Below are 22,017 nucleotides of genomic sequence, written 5' to 3' on the forward strand. Positions count from 1 at the left end.
AGTGCATCTAAACAGGAAAAACACTGGAGAGAAATTCAGTTTATAAAGATGTATCAGTGCTGTTCCAACTGCTATGACGTAACAAGCAGTACTAGCACAGAGCAGAGGCCTTTCACCCCAGCTCTGCTGGGAGTAGTGCAACACTGACCCACTCCAGGAGCCCAAACTCACCTCCCTTTGGAACCAGTGCTTGAGAAAACACAGGGCCTGTATGTGCAGAGGTACATAAAGCCATCACACCAGTCTATGCCAGACACTGAAGCACATAATATCTCTCCATCACCTGTTTTCCTCTGCTGGTTGATTGGAAGTTGAGGTTATTTTCTCCCTCTGCTTTGAGGGTCTCCAGCACTAAAATGTGCCACACAATTTATAGCTTCTTACTTTCCTAGACTGGGGCTTTCAAGCAAAAGCGAATTAATCGGCAAATACGGTTTTAGGAAATGTTTCATAGGAAAAGATTTATAGGTTATCAAAATAAGATGTGGCTTACCACATTGGAACTTCATGCTATGATAGTATCAAAGGAAACCACAGTTTCACTTGTGCCAAAAGTGTGTGGGAACCTTACCAAATTATACACATACAAATTCTCTATAAAGATCTGCAAAGGTAAAGCAAGAGTCAGGATTTTCAGCCTTCACAAAAGATGGCAAATGCTACATGTGGAACACACAGTTTAAAAGTTGCTTCCAGAATTATTCTACCCCAGCAGAAACTCCTGAAGCTGCACAGGAGTGTGAAGAGACCTTTCTGTAAGTGGCATATACAAATAGATATAGTGCATTTATACCTTGTAGGCATGCAGAGTTTTCAGCTTGAAAGAGTTTTGCTCACTGATTGCCTGAAGTGTGGGGGAGCAAAAGGAAATGGGTATTTAACACCTCTGCACTTGCTGGTTGCAGAACTTCATGAAGTGACATGTCTCTGGCCTAATGCCAGCATCATTCTTGCATTTTGTGCTACATGGAGGAATAGATTTTTTTTTTTTTTCAGTTAAGTTGCTTCAGCAAATTCTCCTGTTATTAGGAAAAAACAGCACTGTAAGGAGAGTCGTCATCTTTATTTTAAAATCTTGTAGCAATTGATTTAAATTCATTCTATGGATACCAATTTTGACAAGTTTTGTGTTCCATTTCATGTAAAGGAAATTCCATAGCAGACATCTTAGGAGGGTGGTGGGCAAAAGCCTGTAGGTTGTTTTTAATTTTTAAACCACCTTCATAGTTCAAAGCTACAGCCAGCTGAATTTCTGTTGGAATTGAGAAAACTTTATATAACCAGATCCACAGATGAAAATGATGCCAGCCAAAATTATACTCCTGTACAAAAAACAATTACACAACACTGATTAAATTACTGGATCAGTACCTTTTGAAGTTGCTGAAATACATATTAATTAGGTTATTGAAGATTAGTGGTGGTGTTTTTATGTGAAGGATGGGAGTTGGGAGGGAAAGGACTTAAAAATAGTAAACTATGGTCATCATGAAGTCATTTCTGCTAGTAAGCTACCAAACATAGGTTTTCTTTTTAAATTCAATTACCCAATATTTACAGAAGAGTTGCTGAATATCAATCAGTTGCCATGGAAATATGGAGACAAGCAGATAAAATCAACACCTGAAATTAAATTGAATTTGAATGGACATGCAGCTTGCTTCCATCATTTGCATTGTATCAGGCATCTGTACACTGTACAATATGTTTCATTCAACACATGGTTTGAAACCCAGAGGTAACCAAGAAAGAAATAAGTTGTTACAATTAGCATCTTTATGTAAAATTTCACACTCCACAAAACAATGCAATTGACACAGGGCTTACACAGAACATTGGGTGATATTTTGCACTCACTGTGATGGCTTGGAAGTATAATTCACTGCACAATACTGACAATATTTACAGAAAATGAGAGCAATCATTAGTCTCTTATAAATAAGGTGACCAAATATCCCATCCTTCTATGAATACATGCAACCCCCTCCATGATGTAGTCATGTCAGTTATTTTGCTCTAATGAGCCTTCTCCTATCCCCATCAGTATTCTAAAAGGAAAAATATCACACACAACCAAAAGTAGTCACACAACAACAAAACCCCATTCTTGTTATAAAATTTAAATTCTCAAACATCCTTTTAGTACTGTCTCATTTTAGTTCTGTTGCCACTGCTTTACTTCAGTGGGTTTCCCCTTTCCCTGAATGTGATGCTGGTCCCCACCTTGACAGGAGCAGGGAGGACTCTGGAGAAATGAACTGTAAAAAGGCATCATCCCAGCAGTAAGGAAAACAAAAGAACATGGCTTGCAGGCAAAAGGAAAAGGAAGCTGAAGACCCCATTTGTGTCTAGAAGGGTTAAGAGACAATGGACATTTTGGTCGCCTTAGTTACAAGTCTCTCTGTCACCTGCATGCACGGACTTTTGTTTTAGTCTGTAAGTGTTGATCTCACAGCCACACACAATTCTATTCAAACACCAAACTGGTGAACAGTGTTATGAACAGCAATCACAACGATGGAATAGCCTTTTTTCCCAGAAGTCACAAAACAAGGTACTCCTTGAAGTCTTCTTTGCAGCTGTGCATATTGATCTGTACAAGTCCCATCTCCTGGTAGCCAGCACTTACCCTCCAGGCATGACCAGCTCAAGCTGTGACCCTTTACAAGTTGTGTACAAGGTTGCCATTAAAGGTGACGTTCAGCAAGGTTACCACACATGGTTTGGGTACCACAGTTACCAGCAAATCACTTTAATGGTGACCAATATATTATAAGTTACTCCAACTACACACATATCAGAGAGGATTATTACAGAGACAATACTTTACACTCCTCTACCTGCAGCTTTCAGTTTGGTTTGGTTTGTTGCTGTTTTCTACATGGTGGTGGTCTCCCATGGCGCATAATGTGTTTTTCTAAACTATCCAGGATGGCAACAGCAATCCTTTGGACATGGGGATCAGTGTGGACATTTTCCTTGATGTTGTACAGATGCTGCAAACCACCTTCTTCAATTAACATGCTGCAGTATCTGGCGGCTGTAATAGGATTACAAAACGGGAATTAAAATCAGAATTATCTAGGGTAAAGGTAGCAGATACTGTAAACACTGATTCAAATCCACTTTTGGCCCCAGGCAGTATTTAAGACACTCCCTAAAGTGTCCACAGAAGTGCGTGAGTACTTTAACAAGTGACAACACAGAGTTATTTGGACAGGACTCTAGCTCTAATCAGGTCTCTCACCAGTGTCAGCTGACTGGAAAGCACCCTGTAATATGCACAGTATTCTCCCTTCCCCCCACATCCTCTACCAGCATTTAAAGTGCACAAACCAGAAGAAACAAACCAGAAGAAATGGGAATCAAAAGCACTATAATGTCTATGAGTATCCAGGTAATAACAGCCTTTTTCCCAGAAACCTTGGTACAGAACAGTTACCAAAAAATGGTATCAGATATACCACATCATTTGTCCAGGCTTGGAGGGTGAATACAAACTAGTTTCTTCCAATAGTTTGCCAAATATATTGATGTGGCCTCTTACTAGTTTTAAGTTGCTACAAATGCCTATACAGGTTTTTTTTCCACTTACATTCTGGAATTCAATAAGTTGAAATCACACCCCCATCAGCTGCAGCATTATTAAGAGCTGGGAACAGCTATAAAAAGAGCTGTAGGGTGAATGTAATGTGCAAGCTCCAGAAGTTGTTATGGAAAGGTCAGGATGACTGTAATGCAATCCACAGGGCATTACCTCAGATGGAGCCAATTTCACCATTCATCTCAGTGATGCAACACCAGACTTGTTTTAATGCTGATGTTGAGCATTTCACTGGGAATCACATTTACTGCAGTAATTTACTAATATTTTAGTTAGGTTACCTCACTGAGGTGACTATGACATAGACAAACAGTAGCAGAAGAAAAAAATATACAAAAAAAATTTAAATCAATTACTTCCAGACTACTTTACACTGTCATCTATAAGAGGGGGTCAAAATAAAAACCTCCTCTCCAGGACTACTAAAAGCTGAAGCTACCAAGTACCAAAAGCTGACGATTTTCCTTCCAAATATATCTTCATATTTCAGAATTAAACACATTTTCCCCCAGAGTAGGTTATTACATTTGTTACTACACATTTGGTTTCTCCGCAACTTTGTCCAGAAGCTTCTGCCATCAACTACTATCAGAACTAAAGGAATTCTGTCTTGGTCTCACATCAGGAGTAGGCCAATACAAATCCCAGTAGCATCTTAAAAGCTCAGAGGTGAGGGCAGACAAAATACCAAAAATAAATAGAACAAATAGGACAACACAAAGTTAACAGGACTGAGGCACAAAGAGAAATTACAGGGCCTAATTTAAAATCTGTTATCCAGATCTGACCAGTAACACAATTCTGTCAGAACAGTCTGACTTCAACATGAAAAACCTCACAGATTACTGGACACTACCCTGGGAACAGTGGCTCATTATATTTATGAGCTCTGTGAAGGGCAGAAAAGCAGTATTCTGTGTGCAGTTATATATTATGTCATGTTACTGGTTGGCCCTGAATAGATGTCTTATCACTGCAGAAGCAGTGATTTATGGAACAGGGATAAACAAGCCTAGATATTATGCCATCAAGGAGAATAAAAACTGCTACAGAAAACACCTTAAATACTTTAGAAGAAATCTGCTTTATATAGGCTTTGTCCCCTCCTACATTTAGGTATGGCTGGGAGACTTATTTCCTTTTCCCAACACTTGTGCATCACATCAAATGCTCTCAAATCATTCTACTTCTCATTTTGCAGATGGGAAAGAGAGATTAAGAAAGCGACACTTATGTCACAGCAGGTTACTGCAAAAAGGCAATCAGAGATGAGGATTAACTATAGCTTCTGCTCCCATAGTAAGACACTGCTACCATGGTCATTGCTCTTAATTTTAAAGGAATTTGTTGCCCAGCATTAATATTTACATATTTTATTTGAATAAAAACACATGTGCAAGCAAAAAATATAGTTAACTCTTAACAAATCCACATTTTGGAATTAATACTAGGCATCTAACAGTAAAATTTCAGTTAATAGAAGAGATGTAAGGAACTTTAACTACTCTCTTTTTTGCTCCATTTAGTCAAGCCCCAAATGTAGTTTCTCCAGAGGATTAGGAGTGAATACCCCAAAAATTCTTATTTTTCCCACTTCATGTTAGTGAATAACATAACAAAAAAAAAAAAAGAATTTTAAGGGTAATGTTCTCTCAATACATACGATTTTTGCTGCACACATGCTGCATGGCCCACACTGCCCATAACTGGACACCAGGTGTCATGAAACAGCCAAGTAGTGGAAAAAATGGATTGAAAGACCTAATAAAAAAAAAAAAAAAAAAAAGGAGAGAAACAGTTACTTGCTTTATTACTAGATACTATTACTTCAGAGGTCATATATCTGCTTATTCAGCCCTCTGTTAACTACAGGAGACATTGATAAAATTAAGAGGCTGGTCAGCTGTATCTAAAACTCACTTAAGTCAACTACCTGCAAATATCAGATATAGTAGATATGTGGTATGGGGATTTTTTCTTTTCCAAACTCTTGATCACAAGATAAGACAATAGTTACCTGTAAGCCACCATCTCACAATCTGGGGTTGGCCAATTCAAAATGGCAGCATGCTGTAAAATACAGAACCAAGAACATTGACTGTTAAATACAAACATTGAAAAAAAAATAGAAAAGACTGTGATAAAATTCACCATCATTTCTGTACCAGCTGTTCAAGGAGAGATGTCCTCTGGCTACGACTTAATGTCCAGGCCTGCTCTCCTCGAGATATCAGATGAGCAATAATCCCTGCTGCAAAGTAGCTGACTTCCACCTCCACACTGTGCAACAATTTACTGATGTGGTCTATGAAGTCCTTCCACATTAATTCAGAATGGAGTTCTTTAACTTCAGCTATGTTATTCTGGAATGGGGAAATAAATAATTAAAAAAAAAAAAAAAAAAAAGAGAAAATGTCAACATAAAGATGATATGAGGGAGATAAACTTCAACTGTATTGTGTGAGTAGACACAGATGAGATCTTTGTACATCTACATGATCACATGCCAAAATACTACTTTTGCTTTAGGAAATTTTTCTAGTCTGTGCAGGAATTTGCTTCAAAACAAAGAGGGTTTCTCATAAGTGATTTTATGCCATTAACATGTAGATGACACTAAATCAAAGGGTATTTTTAACATTCTCAAGCCCAATTTCAAAAAATTTCAGCAGTGCAAAATTCTGCATTCCACTGACTTTCAACATACTTTTTACATTTGGACTCACGTGAAGCCTCACTCCCCTATCTTAAAAGCTCTTTTTATTTACTGTAACCATCAATTTCAATACAATTTTTGAAGAAACATGTAACAAAAACATGTAAATTGTGAATAATATACACTACAAGGATTAAAGAAGAACCCAAAAAATATTGGGACATGAAAAAATATCTTTTCAGATTAAGATAGGGTAAAAAAAAATGCCCTTTAAAAAATAAAATTTAAAAAGTATATATTTCAGACTTTATCTTTTTCAACTCACCAGAAGTCCAAGAACTTTCTGTTGGATGGATGACTCAGATGGAAAAGACTGTGGATAAAAGAAGTAAGTAAAAGGTAAGCATTTATGCTTATTATTGAAACAGCTTTAATCATAAACCTGTGTTGATAATCCACCACCAAGTCTCCCTTCCTCACCTCTAAGACTCTCATGAAAAGTTCTAGCCCTTGGTTTTCAATAAAGTGCCGACACGTTGTTGGAGATTCATCTGTGAGGTTCCAAAGCGCACTCAATGTGAACTTGAGCGTGGTATCTACAAGATTCTGATTTGTTTTCTGTTTAACTATTTGTAGAAGTTGCTGGGGAAACAAAAAACCCATCAAAATATCAGCATATGTATTAACTCCTCTGCTTTTTTTTATACTAACTGGCAATTCATAGCTGTCATTTATATGCAGAGTAAAGATATACATGTTTAAAGTCAAACTATACAAAATAAACCAGCTATTAAACTTTTTACCTCCCCTCTGAACATGGTTGCCTGCTAAAGGAATTCCTTTGTTTCCACAGTAATTATATGTGTGGGGCTATTACAGATGGCACAAAGCCAACCACAGAACTCAGAACCTTTACAGCAGTATTTACTTCAAATGTTCTCATTTTGAGCATCTTTCATCTTAGACAACAATTTTCAAACTAAGATATGTCTTATTGGTTTATTTTGCATTAACTGTGTTAAGTTTTTCTAGTTTACCTTCTAACCAATTTTCACATGAATACATGTTAATATTAGAATTTTATCTCCTTATGTTTACTTTGTATCTTCAGGAATATTGTTAGTATGAACAGCTGGAGACAATGGGATGGCAGGAAGGCATCTGACTTACCCTAACAATGAAGAGTTCTGCACCAAGTTGAGCTGTTTGCTCTGTTGAAAGCTGGAAACAAACAAAAGCAGATCAAAAAAAATTTTAGACTTTAGAAATGTTACCCTATCATCTCAAAGCTTCATTCCATACCTTTGCAGCAAGAATGGAAATTATGGCTACAGCCATCCTCTGCATGTTTTGATCTTCATGATTGCACAGCCACTGCATAACAAGTTTGGCTGCTTCAAACCTGGAAGTTAAAAATAAAATAATTTTCATAAGTCTGGTAAGTCTTAATAAAATAAAGATGTACACAAAAACAGAAGTATGCCTCATACCATGCAAAATAGAAAGACACAGTCAAATTGCAGGTATTGTATGAGCCTCTGTCAGCTTTAAGCAGTTGGCTTAGGGTCTCTTACTTCTAATTATGTATCAAAGTGCACAGGGATTGCTCCCAAAGAAGGAAGAAACATTTGGCACAATCTCCTGAAACATCAGACCATTATTTTGTCAAAGCACTTGAGTAGAAAAAAGCAACCTCAGAGAAATGCTGACTTCTGTTAGATGGAATTAAGGATAGACACATCCAGGTGAACCCTGTGTAGCAAAGGATTTTTTCAGACCTATAGTCAATGGTATATATTTGGGTCAACAGGCCTAAAACAATATAGGCCAGATAACTTCAGCACACTGGAATGAATTAAACTGAGCAAAATTGGGGCCAGAAACAAAGCTTCTGAAGAAAAATATTCTGCGATGCTACAACTCATTTCAACTGACATCTAAAACTTGCCTGTTAAATGGGACATCCTGAAGGATTCTGTCACTGCATAGTGAAAGAAGGCAGTTCTTTTGCAGCTGTGAGAAATGGAAAATAATTGCTTCATTAGAAACACACAAATTGCTTCATTAGAAACAGAAATTGCTTCATTAGAAACACACAAAATTGCTGCTATGAATGTATTTCCACAAGGTCCTGGGATGTGGAGAAACCTTTTGTCAAGACCCACAAGACAGAGGACGGCACAGAGAGCAGAGAAGCTTTGCCTGGTACCTGCTGATGGTTTGGGAAGTGCTCCATGGCCTTGAGCAGCAGGTGGGTGACATCTGCCAGGAGCCTCACGGGCATCCCGGCCGCCAGGTCCTGCTTGGTGAGGTTGAAGACGCAGGCGCTCGCCGCCAGCTGCACGGGCAGGTTCAGGGGGTGGTTCCTCATGCCGATCACCACCAGCTGCAGCACAACAGTTTGGCTCATGTTAGCTGCTCACACATTTGCACACAGACCCCAAGAACAATCTGCCTGCTGCTCGAGGCCACAACAATGACTCACAGCACCCATTTTCTGCCTCCCATGTACTTGAGTGAGAAATCCATCTGGTGTGGTTTTAATTCTCAAGGAATTACATTTCCTTCTGCTCAGTGATTCAAAGCTGGCAACTTCTACTGCTGCAAGTCCTTTTGCACAGCTTGTAGCAACCTCTCAAAGAAGAGGCTGCACAGATTGCAAGAAATTCCTAGAAAGAGCCAGGCTGGGATAAAATCACCAAACCCTTTCAGAGGACAGAGTTTCTGCAGTGCAATGATAACGATATAGTGCCTTGTTGTTTGGTGATGAACCACCTTGAATCACATCCTGAGCTGCTAGGTCAGGACAGATTTTTTGCAGCTTCCTCCTGAATTCTGTTTTTGGCTATGTATGTTGATTATGATCTCTCCTAATAAACACCTAATAATATTTTTCTTGTTGATAATTGACTGGCAAAGTCTCTTTGATATTGATGCCAGCAAATTGAAGGCCACTTGTTCAACATCAAAGAGGATAAGAAAAATAAAAACCACGTGTCCTACTGGTGCCTCTTTTTAGGATCCTTACCAAACTTAAACCATCTCTGGTGTTCTAGGCATGGAAAGCCAACGCCTAGAATGAATTTCTAAGGAAGTTTCTGGGCTCCAGGTTACAGCCCCATACAGAACACTAACAATATCCATTCACCCATTACCATACTGGAGGGTGACAGTAGAGAAACTGTCACAGAATTCTTTCATTATTACTGTTTTGTGAGCATCAGCAGAAGGCACTGCTGTGTCTGGTGAATAAGAGTAGATAGACCTTTGATTACAACACAAATAAATGTGATCTTATGACAGACTTCAGCATCTGAAGAATATTTCATATCATATTCAAAGTTATGTGAAAAAATTATTTTACATGCTACCAAATTTAGATAATTTATGTTAGTACAGAACAATTTTACTAACATAAAATACTACAGGGCATCTTCTACACCGCTCTTGTTTAAATAGTTATTTTTTTTAATTTAATATTACAATTTTAATCTTAAAAAACACAACCAAAAAGGTAAAAGCTTTTAAACTATTTTTACCGGGGTTTTGGGCGTGAACTCAGGAAGAACACATGAGAACTATCAAAACTATTATTTTACCTTTAAAATTTCAGGCTTAGTTTTTTCCATTACATGTGTCAGGCTGAATAAATGAAAGAGTGCTTCTCTCACAAAGAAGGCCCGTTCACTGTAACGCTTCAGTGCTTCCGAAATCTGAGTTTCATTTGCTTCTCCTGACACCTGTGAACACAGAAATCATCTTTAGTTCAAGATGGCAACATTTTACTTTCAAAGTTTCATTCTCAAAAAATGCAAAGTTGCAGTTTCAAAGGCAGTGATTTGGCAGAGTCCTTTGGTAAGCAAATGATTGCCAGCCTGCTCTAATTTCCATTTAATGATATTTTCCCTGTTTATAACTAAGTTGTATAGCTGAAGATGGTTTGTTCTTCAGTCCTACTGTTTAATGAATCATTGCTGCAATCACTGTTTTTTAAAATTCTTAGGGGAGGATGCAGAACTTGTTTTACTAAAAATGGCACACACAGAATAAAAGCAAAATATTCATACATAAAGTGTCACATTCTGTATTGTATACAGGCATACTTTTTGAAACTTCTGAGATCAGGAATATATTACAGCATTGAGAGAACCAGTAGCATCTTGGATTTTGTTTTATATTCTCTACTGATTAGAACAGGGCAACCCTGTTTACAGCCAATTGTACCCTACATGAAAAATTTCCACTTGGTTTCATGTTCTCAACAATAATATCTGCCTAATGTTCATAATCAAATTTCACAGGGCTGCTGTAAAGACAGTAATATTTTACTTCTGCAGTTTCCATGAGTCCTGTGTCTTGTTTATTCTTTAGCAGTATCTAGACCAAGCAGTTGAATATTTCAGTAGAATTACTAATGAATTTAGGTCACAAAAAACAAAAGGAAATAAAACAAATCATAGCCTACAGTCACTTCTTGACAACTATGCCTTAAAAATAAAAAGCAATGCAAACTGCATTTTGCTAACCATAATGCCACAAGTCCATTGTGACTTTTACATTACTAGAACCTTCTTCCTTCCTGCCTTTTCACAGCCCAGAGAGTTCTAAGAAGCAAGTATTCTGAACAGCAAGGATTACATTGCATTATTTTACACCAAACATGAGGTATTACCTCCTGATGTTGGGTATCATCACACCAAAGGGGAACTTGCTTTCTCCAACTATGCATTTCAACATTCAGACACTTTGCTATCAGCTGTGACAATGAAGTACTCAAGAGACCTGGCTCCTAACAACTGCCAAATGTTTCAGGGGAAAAAAAATACAAAATTGTGTAGCTGCATTACTCTACTTGGCTATAACAAGAGCATCCTGAATTTTAAAGAAAAACTAAAAGAAAAAAACTGAAAAGAAAAACTAAACTTGCACAGGAGACAGACTAAACCATGAACACATTAGGCTCTCTTCCTCATTCCTTCTGCAGCTTCCATCATCCTCAAGACACAGCAGAAAATAAAACTCAGTGTCAAAGATGATATACCCCTGACATGTCTAAAAAAACCTTTTTTAAATTAATTCTGACCTGCTCGTTCTCCAAAAACTGCATTCAGATTCTACAAAACAAGGAATGATGTCTTGTTGCCTGGCTGTAAAAGATAAATGCACTTCAGAAAACATCATCTCATCCTAAGGGGCTAAGTAATTGAGGATTTACAATTGAGTAATTGAAAGAAGAGGAAGTCTTTCATCCTAAGTTATTGCTTCTTAGGTGTTGCATTCATCACCAGAAGACCTTTCAAGATGGGTAGAAATATTGTAAGAGGAAACAGCAGTGGTGATGGAGCATATCAGCAGCTGAGTTATTCAGCTTATTGTATCTGCTGTGTTAATCATGAACTGCTCAAAGCTTATGCAAATTCTACCTCCACCCCTTGCACATTGCTGACTTATGCCAGATACTGTCTGGAATCCACAGAATATTATCCCAGTAAGCAACTTCAGACCAGACAAAGTTCAGCTCTAAAGTTCAGCTCTCTTAAATGTGGTAAATCAGGATCTAAGGTTCACTGAAGAGGCACAATAGCTCTTACAAGCATATGTATATACACGGTATTATGTAAATTTAGCACTTTGTGTCAAAATTAAGCAGGGAGTTCACCTAAAGTCAGTAATTACAATTAACAGTTTAAAAAAATAAACCTACAGCCTCCTACTGAAACACACACATACATTTGTTACAAATGATTAGCTCTATTTTCCCTGCACATGATATTTTTCAGTGAAATTAATTCCCCCACTTAACCTTCAGGTTTCCTTCTCCTGTTAGGAACTCTGAGTAGCCGGCGTCGGTAGCGAGCAGTCCTACAAACTGCATGGTGGGCCGCTGCAGAACGAACGCTTGCACAGCTTTATCTGTGACATGCTTCCTTCCAGAAATGTCCAAAGACACAAGGTTAGGCAAGATGTCTTTCTGTTCCAGTAAACGAAGAGCTATGTCCGATGTGAACTGTTTGTCATCTGAAATATCAAGGTGATTCAGGTATTTTAGTTCTCTTATAACATCCAGAATCTGGGTTGTGGTCATTTTCAAGCATTTCAGGTGGTGCATGGTCAAAGACTTGAGCCGGTCTTTGCAGGTGAGGAGTGCTGTTATGTCAGTGACAGAGGTGTTGGATATATCCAGACTTTCCAACCTGGGAAGTGAAGCAACATCTGCCAAGTCCTCGTTGTAGAACAGCACGTTGGTGATGCTCAAGGCGCGCAGCCCGGACAGCTGACTGAAACACCTCTCGTAGGGGTCTTCCAGAGAAAGAGTTAGTGAGTTCAGCACCAGGCACTGCAGATTCTGCTGGATCCACTTATTGCTGCCCAGTCCACTGATAATGTCTGTGATTGTTATATCTGCATTCACCCCCGTGGCATCCAGCTCCACCAGCTTGTGATGGCAGAAGGCTTTGCGGAAAGCCACGGCGGAGATTTTGGCTTTGCGGATACAGGCGCGCTTCAAGCGCATCTGGGTGCCTCGGAAGATGCCCACGGTCCCATCGTTCAGAAGCCCTGTGGGAAAACAGCATCAGTGCTTGGTTCCAGTGTCACACAACACCACTCTGACATTAAGAACCCCAAGGGTACAAAGTGTTGGCAGAGAAAATTAAGCACAAAGTCGTTTGCCTTGGATCATTAGACCTCTGATCCCAAAATCTGACATTTGAGATTCCGCTTTGAAGATTGTGATGTCATGTTTGGAAAATTCCAGGTTTAAGAACAGGACAGATAAATAAGAAGCAGTAAATGCACATTATCTGTTTGGTTCAGAAAATAGAACACAATAAATAAAATATGGGTATGATTCAAAAACAATCAGACTGTTGCCCTCATTTGCTGCGTTTTTCTCACTGAACTGGTTAGAAGCATGCTAAAAACAGAATTTCAAAATTTCTGAGTGTAATTCTCCTCTGGCCACAGTTCCATGAACCTCATGAACCTATCAATGACCTGGTTCTCATCTTGCTTTAACCACATAATCTAGCATTTGATTGAATTCATAAGTATGGTCAATATTAAATTCAGCTAATTAAGTTCTATATGAAGAAGGTAGGAGTGTTGCTCAGAAACAAGTTGAATGTGAGAAAGAAACCTATGAAGTGTTTCAAAGAACATAAAGAGCAGGGCAAGGAAAGGGTGGGAAGGAGAAAAAGACAACAACAGAAAAAAGACAAAGCAACAATCTTGTTCAGTGTCTTTTTACTCTGTAGAAAGAATGCATAAGTAGCCTTTTCTTGGAAGACACTTGCAACATCCTAACTGAAACAACATGCATGGAATTATCCAAAATGCATTGGATATACAAATATGAAATCTTGGTGTCCTGTCAACAGGAGGATTACAAAAAGCCACGTGAAGGGTACAAGCAACCACACAAAAGGAGTAGGAAGAACATGTCCTACTTCTCCTACAGGGTTATAAATGTCAACACTCCTAGCTTTTAATCTCCTATCTTCACATATACTTAACAAAGAAAATGAAATAAAAATGCAATATATTTGAACAACAACATCATTACCTCTACAGTTTGGCTTTAAGTCATGGGCTAGTAATTGCCTCAGTGACAAAGGCAAATGAATATAAACATTTGCAGACCCTTCTAAGGAGAAAATGGTTCAGGCATTTCTGACCAAGTAGTCAGGGGACTACTTTCCTCTTTTGAGGGAAAAGCAAAAATATGGGATGAAACAACTCATATGGAGAAGAAAAAGTGAAAGCAATAAATATAATTATTGCTTGGTTAAAGTATCACTAAATTACTTCTTAATCTTTGCTTATGTCTTCATTTAAGGGCCAAGGGTCTCTCCCTGGCCTATCTTATCCACATCATGTTTACTTGTCACACACTTTTTTTCCATCCTGCATTCTCTCTGTCATTTTGGTGTCTGGGAGTGTCTTCACCACTGCCAGTACTGGCAGTAAATTTCTGGTAATTCAATTTCCTTGAATCCAATTTCTTGGGACTGCTCTAAATAATTCCTTATCAGAAAGTAGTGTATATTAAAGATTACTTTTTTTCCTTTGAGCTTGTCTTTTTTAGGACCATTCCTTCTTTGCTTCTGATCAGAACAACTTGAGAAAACCAGAACACCAATATTTGCCTAGTAATATCCAAATAAAATCTGCACACATAGGATAGGGTTTTTGATCTGTTTACAGTAATTTTTGTGTACCATGTCTCACTTTTTAATAAAAATCTCCAGGATCTCAAGGAACGGGTGTCTTTTCTCTAGCACAATTTATACCTTTAATTTTCATTATAAGAAGTTTTATTATACAAATTTTATCATGCTTAAAGCAGCCCTCTCCTCAGAGATATGTAACAGAGAACCAGTAAGCCAGAACACAAAATGTAGGAATACCATAAGGTGTTTATACCACTCTAAAACTGAGTGCTTTGAAACACATTATTCCATGTCAATAGAAGTGTTGAGAGATGAGAAACTGTTTTAAATGAATCACACTTTTTTTTAGATTAAGGTTATTTTCTATCTTAATCACAGGGGCACACAGTAAAAAACAAATCAATTAAATGCTCTTCAAGAAGTATTGTTGCTAGAAGTAATAGAATCATCCTATTTTCAGAAGTGATTGAAAGAAGATTGAAGATTGTTCAAATAAAGGAACATTAAAATCATAAACCAAGACAAAGAACTTTCTATTTAGATCTATGTGGCAACGCAAAGCTCAGCTGAAGCTGTGTAAAGCAAAAAAAACCAAAAATTCTCAATTAAGGGATTACAGAACACAGTTTTAACAGCTGCAGCAGCAGATTCTACTAGAAAATATAGCAGAACTGCAATGTCACATTCCAGTGAAATATTCTCACCACTGACCCACAAATGATTGTTTTTACCATGAAATGCCATTGTCTGCAGCAGTCGATCAGCCACTTCTTGAGGGAACATTCCTGGCTCCTGCAAGCAAAATGTTCCATCTTGCCTTTCTGTGCAGAACTTCTCTAGGTTGGCAGTCAGGAAATTCAAACAGATATCAAGTAAAGAATATGGAGAAGCTTCCTCCTGTCATATGCAAAACACAATGAAACAAAGGAGATTTAGTCAAGTCACTCTTTCTATAAACCTTCCATTACTCTATAATGTCTTTTCTGTTAGTCTGGCAAACATTACAAGAGGAGATGTCTCCCTCAGAGCCACACAAAGTCAGGTCACACAATAAACAACTGGGCAAACTGATGGGAGCCTCCTTCTCCAGGAATCCCAGAACCACATCCAGTCACATCTGCTGTGCTTTGAACCCTACTTGTGTTCCCAGAGGCAGAAAAGCAATTGCTGAAAAATAATTTTAATTTATAAAGTCTACTGGGGATTAATCAATCAAGACAGACTGAAAGAAGATTTAAAAATCAAATTATACTTCTGGATTTAAAATATTTCTTTTAATTTTTCATTTAAGTCAGCATATTAGAAGTCTACTACCAACCTGCATAAGAAATGCAGACACTGCAGATAAAATACATAGGAGCAATTTTTGATACTGAAAAGGGTAGCTAGAGCTTCACATCAAAAAAGAAAACCCAAAAAGAACTGGTTTCATTCTAAATCTTGAGCAGCAATAAACTAACATCTATTACAATAATCCTTTTCCTCTTTTCAGGTGCTCTACACCTGGAAATCATCCACAGCAGAAGTCTGGGCACAAAGGACAAGGCAGAATATAAACCTGATCTTTTCCCCCAGAGTTTGAGATTGTACACTGATACAGGAAAATCTCAAAGGGTTTTTTTAATTCCATGTCTAATAATAACCTACTGTTTTCAGCCACACAGATTAATCAACATAAAGAATGACTCTCAGCACTGTGAATCATCCCCAGCACCACACAAAAGAAGGCTGAGTGACTGGTACATACTCCCCCAGACAATATTGAAAATAACAGCATCAACTGTTGCCAGATCTCATCTGTAGGAAAAATAGTAGCTTCCCTTTTATATGGAAAGTTCTGGATAATTTCACCTTTCTGAGCTCATTTAACTTCTGTTGCTTTGCTTGCTTAATATGCTGATCACAGGAGTACTGAAATATGTAAAAGGTTATAGAGAAGAAATATAAATAAATTTACAGAGATAAGTCTTCTAAAATAAGGTGCACATATTTGAGGACTGGGAGGTACCAGATTAGGGCAAAGATGGAATGGAGTCTATCTTTAATGAATCATGTATTGAAAACAATTAGAGACTGCAGTTTAATAGTTCTTGAAGAATTAAGCACAGGCTTGGGAAATAAAATCTCCAAATTACTCAAATGCAAGCTCTTTCTGCAGCTTCTGACAGGCAACTTTCATTCCTCTAACCCAGTTTGGCTAAGTGCTAAAGTTTCATTATTGTTTAGCTATATTATTACATTGTATTGTTAGAAAAACAGGAGTTACTTTGTGATGCAACTTGCTCCCATACCAGGCAATTTAGGCTGCCTCCAATCTTAAGCTGACAAGAAAACGAAGGACAGAATTTGGAATTGTGAATGAATTTTGTTTATTTGTAGTGTGCTATGATGCCCAATTACTTTAAAATACTACATTTTTTATATGAGATGGGAAAATCTCCTTTTAAACTTGAAATCAATACATATACCCAGAACTTCTATGACAGCTGATAAATCAAACAAAAATCAGAATCTTTACTCAAAAAAAAAATCATTCCCACTGAAGCAAAGACATCCACATCTCCATTAGATCCTGTGTTTCTAATTTGATGCTCAAAGATGACAAAACCAGAATAGTGGCTCTCCTCATTCCTCCTGGAACTGTTCCTTCCTGCCTGCCAGAAAAGCTGAAACACTTTTATGTATCAGTGAACAAACTCCAATGAGAATTTTTAGCCCTGTAGATAGGCCACTGGCATATGACTCAGAAAACTATTTTTTCAACTAGTACCTCTGAGTGGCCAATCTGTCCTTTGGAAATGCGAGTTTAATTTTTACACAATCCCTCTGGAAGTTCACGCAGGGCATCTCCACACAATCAAGGAACAAAAACCACAAGCAGGGATCAATTGCACTTGCAAACAACGCAGTTCCGTTTTTATTAACTCCACTCATTCCCATTACAGGAGACATTTGCAATATTTCTTCAACTTGCTGCCAAAAGTCTGAGGAAACACCTCTACCAAAGGCTCCTCAGGTAACCTGGGCAGACAGGCAAAATGTTTTTATCTGTTTCTAATAAAGTCCTCTGACAAGCATCCTATAAACCATTTCCTAGACTGTCTGCTACTGAAATAGAACAGCTCAAACACAGTCTAGGAGCCTTCCATGCGAGCTGGAGGCATTCCTTTCCTCACTCCTCTATACTTCAAGACAATATTGCCCAGTTAAAGTTGTATTTAAGCTCTTACAAGGCCAGAATTTAAGTGGTTCCTTTCTCTAGCTCTGCTTTTGAGTGTCAGGTTGAAGACAAACCTGGCATTTATTTTCAAATCACTTTCTGTCTAATGAGACACTATAAATGTATGTCAACCATAGCAGAGCATTTAGATTTTATATTTTTTTAAATTTAATAAACATCACCCAGCAGTTTTTGAGAAGCTCTTTCATTATGCTATTTTACTTCTTCATAGTCGTCTTAATTATCTGATACTTCAATTAACCTCACAGTTTCTTTCATTATATCAAATTAATTGAGTAGCCAGGAAACAAATATAAAAATTAATTCCCCAAACCACAGAATTATGCATTACATGATACAAGCTGGGGTGCCTTCATTAACTAAAACACATATTATGAGAGTAATGTGACACATCTAAAACCTGGCTAGCTTATGGAATAGCATAAAAAGTAGAATAATTGCATTTAGATGGGCTTTTAAAGACTTATTTAAATCAATTATTTTTAAAAAAAACTTTTAAAGTGCTCAGTATAATCAAGGCAAACCAAAAGTGTGCAGGGGGATGGGGCAAACTGGCCTGTAACAGTAATCCAATCCAGTGGTGAACTGAAATGCAAAACCTGCTTCAACTTGATGTTACCAGTTCAGCATCGAGCTCATGCCAGGGCAGTTGGAAAGGTTCTCCCAAAGAACATTATCCTCCATATTATCTTTGGAGAATTCCATGAATCAGCTTTAAATACCACTAGAATATATTTAACACATATTTCAAGGTACAGTTAAAAAGCAAGAAGAGCTTAAGGGGACACATTAAGCACTGGGAATAAGTTCTTAAGAGAATAAGAGAATAATCTTAACCCAAACATTATAAACCCAGATTAACTTGCTGAGTGTATCAAAACAAAATCCTGTTCCTTTGGGGAAGCATCACCAGTCAAGGTCCTGCTTATATAACACTACCTAAAGAAAATAAGAAACAGATACAACTGCTGTTTTCTGTCAGTCATTACAATCTAGCTTTGAAAAAAAAAATAAAATTCCACTGCTGTGTGGGTCGTTCTCACTGCAGGGGCCGTGATCCTACCAACTCCAGCCTGACAGATTCAATTCCTATGGGCTCTGTCTCTCAGACTCATTAAAAATCAAATTTTTTTTCCCCCTCAGTAGTGTTTTGTTCTGGCTTTGTTCATTCTCCCCCTCAATAAACCAGTATGTAACACTGGAAGACAAATAATTTCATCTTTAATGCTGTCTATGATGTGCTCCCAGGTTTTACACCCAATTGCAGATTCAGACAAACCCCAACGTGCAAAGTCTCAGTAAGCCAGGTCCACCTGCTTTTCCCTCTTTAATTCTCAAAGGATGAGATGGGAACAGGATTAGGGACTTTTCAATCTGTGTTGGTCATTTCTCTCAAAACATTAACAGTAAAAGAAGAGGTAATTTACAATCTCAGTCTTTAGTGTTGGCTGTACCATGTTTTCCAGCTGTTTTCCACTTCTCCACAGTCCCAAAACTTGACTTACTTTCTTAAAATGAACATTCTTAAAGCAATTAAGAAATAGCAACTCAAGCAACAGCCATCAAAATTCTTCTGACTGTTAATAAAGGAAAGGCAGTGAAAAATAAACAGTTTCATGATTCATGCTACTAAGAAAGCCTTATGATTATCCTATTTAAATTAAGTTAAATGGAATTAAACAGAAGTAGGTAATTTATTAGTCAGACTCAAGGAAGGATTATGCTCAAAACTCCAATTTAACATTAACTATTCTGGCACAAGTGGGAACATACTGATTAAGGCTGCTACTGATACTAAGTCAGCAGTGATCGCCAGAAGCCTAAAATTAAATAGTGCCCCATTAGTATGACATAGTAAAGACACTTATTTCAAGATTAATATCAAAAACTTCAACTATGAGTTCATCAATTAGAAATTATACAGAGTGGAACCAATGGTGTGCTGAACCACAAAATAACCCAGGGTGAAGCAGCCAAAGAAGGTGCCAGGAGAAGCACAAAAAAAAAATAGATATAAATATATATATATATATATAAAAAGGAAGGATTAAGTCACTTTCAAGACACTCGGGAGATCTCACAGGGCTATTTATGTTAAGAGATATCTGCACCATTTCAGTTTAAAGGTAACAGCTATTAGAATGCTCTGGGGAGGAAAAGCACGTTGGGAATAGGACATAAACCCAGTTTTTCTTAGTCTAGAAGATCAAAAGATGAGAGATACAAATGCCATCTGTAAATAAATACAGCACAATGAATATAAACTATAGACGGAAAAAAGCCATTAAGGAGAAGCAAACTGCAAGTACAGCAACAAAGGTACACAGAAATAAACTGCAAGTTTTGCCATAAATTTAGACACCAGTACATACTTAAACAATGAAATTCTACCCCAGTTCACTGATTAGAAGGGCAGGTACCAAATATACCTATTTCAATAACAATGACACGTAACTTTATTATAGGGATTGACTGAAATTAGGTTTTTAATGACAAGGGATGAGACTAGATAGCCCAGGAAGCTCCTGCTAGTCCTTGAAAAGCAAATATGCACACTCATGTCTGGAGCAGAGGAGCAATCCAAACAGCTCCCATATGCTCTGCTCCGACCTGTCTGGAGCAGGGAAAGGCTGCTCCTTTGGCAGCTCCGCGCTGGAACAGCTCAGCGAGGCCCACGCACCGCGCCTTGGCACGGCTTCCTCCGCACAGACCCCGGACAAAGCAATTCCCGGTGGGAAGGGGCTGCTGGGGGAGGCAGGGGCGCAGGCTGTGCCGGCTGTGCCCTCACGCCGGCCGCCCGAGGGGCTCTGCCCCGCTCCGCCCCGGCGGCTGCTCTGGCCCCGCACGGAGCCGTGAGGGGCCGCTCAGGGCGGCGGGCCGGGCCGGCAGTCATCGCCCTCCCGGCGCCCTGGGGACACCGGGGCGCACCGAGCCGGGATCGAGCCTCCCTCTGTGCCGTCCGCCGGGCTCCGAGCGCCCTTTTACATAACGGGCGGCAGCGCCGCGGTTACACAACGATCGGCGGGGCTGCCCCGGCCCGGCCGCGGTACCGGCGGGAGGGAGGGGAGGGGGCCCCGCCTGAGCCCCTCAGCCGGGCTTACGCCGCCGCCATGGCGGCCCCTTCCCCGGGGTCACCTCCGCTACCTGCGCCGGGTCCGACACCCCGGGGCTGCAGGCGAACAGCTCCCGTTCCCTTCCCTCCCTGCCTCCCTCCTTCCCTCACTCCCTGCCCGTCACCCCTCACCGCCCCCTCACCATCGCGGCGCTGGGTGCCGCCGGCGAGCGCCCAGCCAGCCGGTCCCGTCGCTGGGCTCCTTCTCTTCTCGCTTTTTTCCCTTTCCCTCCCTCCCTTCCCCCGTGTTTACCCCCACCCCCCCCGACCTGGAAGTGAATGCTGCCTCAACCGGCCGGGAACCCGCCTCCCTTAAAGGGGCTGCGCCAGCGCCGCTCGCGCCGTGCTGAGGGAGCAGAGCCCAAGACTCGCGTTTAAGGCTCCAGGTGTGGGGAGAAGGGGCCATTGCGCAGCAAAGCTCATCGGCCTCTCTTGTTACGAGTGTGTGGGAGATTTTCTTTGGTCTGGTTGCTCCGGTGGTGGAGCCGGGACCCGGGAACTCCGCGCGCCCGGCTGGAGCAGGTGAGCAGCAGCCCCGGGGAGCTCCCACAGCCACGAACGGGCGGCGGCTTCACCCTCCGTGCTCTCAAGCCTCTGCGGTTTAAGTGTTTCCTGCACAAACTGGTTTATTCTGGCAATATGAATAATAACCTCCGCCAGTACAATAGGTTTTTCTACCTGCTTTGGAGGGGAGATTTGCTGTAAGCATAAACCATTCCATACAAAGTTATTTCAGGTTTCAGGTAACAGTAGTAGTGAAGAAAATCTGTCTCCCAACCAATACATACAATGCACTGTTGGTCAACAGAATACAGTTATTTCTTGTTTCAGGATACAAAGTAAAGAGTGGTACAAATACCCTATCCGAATAAAATTAATTAGAATACAGAATGTATGTAAAAGAATTGCTGATTCTACATACAGAAGCTTTGAATAACTGTTGTTTGCAAACCAGCAGGACACATAAATATTAAGGAACAATTGCTAAAATTATTTATGTTTCTGTCTTTACAAGATGGCAAAAGATTATATAAATACTATGAAACAGTTTTACCAGTTTAAGGACTGCATAACAAAGGTCAGTTATAGTTCCACTTCTTTAGATTTGGCTGCTGACACAGAGAAAATAAATAACATACTCAGAATCTGACAAGCACAGAATTAAGAATATTCATGTTCTGAATTTAAACACTCAAAAACCTAATCTGCTTAGAAGAGACAACTTACATAATT

The 22,017-nt window shown here is 39.2% G+C and overlaps 1 protein-coding gene across 1 annotated transcript; it reads right to left on the reverse strand.

Moving 5' to 3' along the window:
- Positions 1 to 1,044: 1,044 nt before the first annotated feature.
- On the reverse strand, positions 1,045 to 21,034 carry ZYG11B (zyg-11 family member B, cell cycle regulator). Its single transcript, XM_033067495.2, has 14 exons — positions 20,928 to 21,034; positions 15,163 to 15,328; positions 12,064 to 12,818; positions 9,860 to 10,000; positions 8,470 to 8,646; positions 8,209 to 8,273; positions 7,563 to 7,662; positions 7,431 to 7,481; positions 6,741 to 6,902; positions 6,586 to 6,633; positions 5,770 to 5,967; positions 5,622 to 5,674; positions 5,268 to 5,365; positions 1,045 to 3,040 (listed from the first exon to the last, which is right to left on the reverse strand). The coding sequence occupies exons 1-14, from the start codon at positions 20,928 to 20,930 to the stop codon at positions 2,850 to 2,852; spliced, it is 2,208 nt and encodes a 735-aa protein (XP_032923386.1). The 5' UTR covers positions 20,931 to 21,034; the 3' UTR covers positions 1,045 to 2,849.
- Between the last annotated feature and the right edge of the window lie 983 nt (positions 21,035 to 22,017).

Source organism: Catharus ustulatus, chromosome 9, assembly GCF_009819885.2.
Source record: "Catharus ustulatus isolate bCatUst1 chromosome 9, bCatUst1.pri.v2, whole genome shotgun sequence".
Lineage (NCBI taxonomy): Eukaryota > Metazoa > Chordata > Aves > Passeriformes > Turdidae > Catharus > Catharus ustulatus.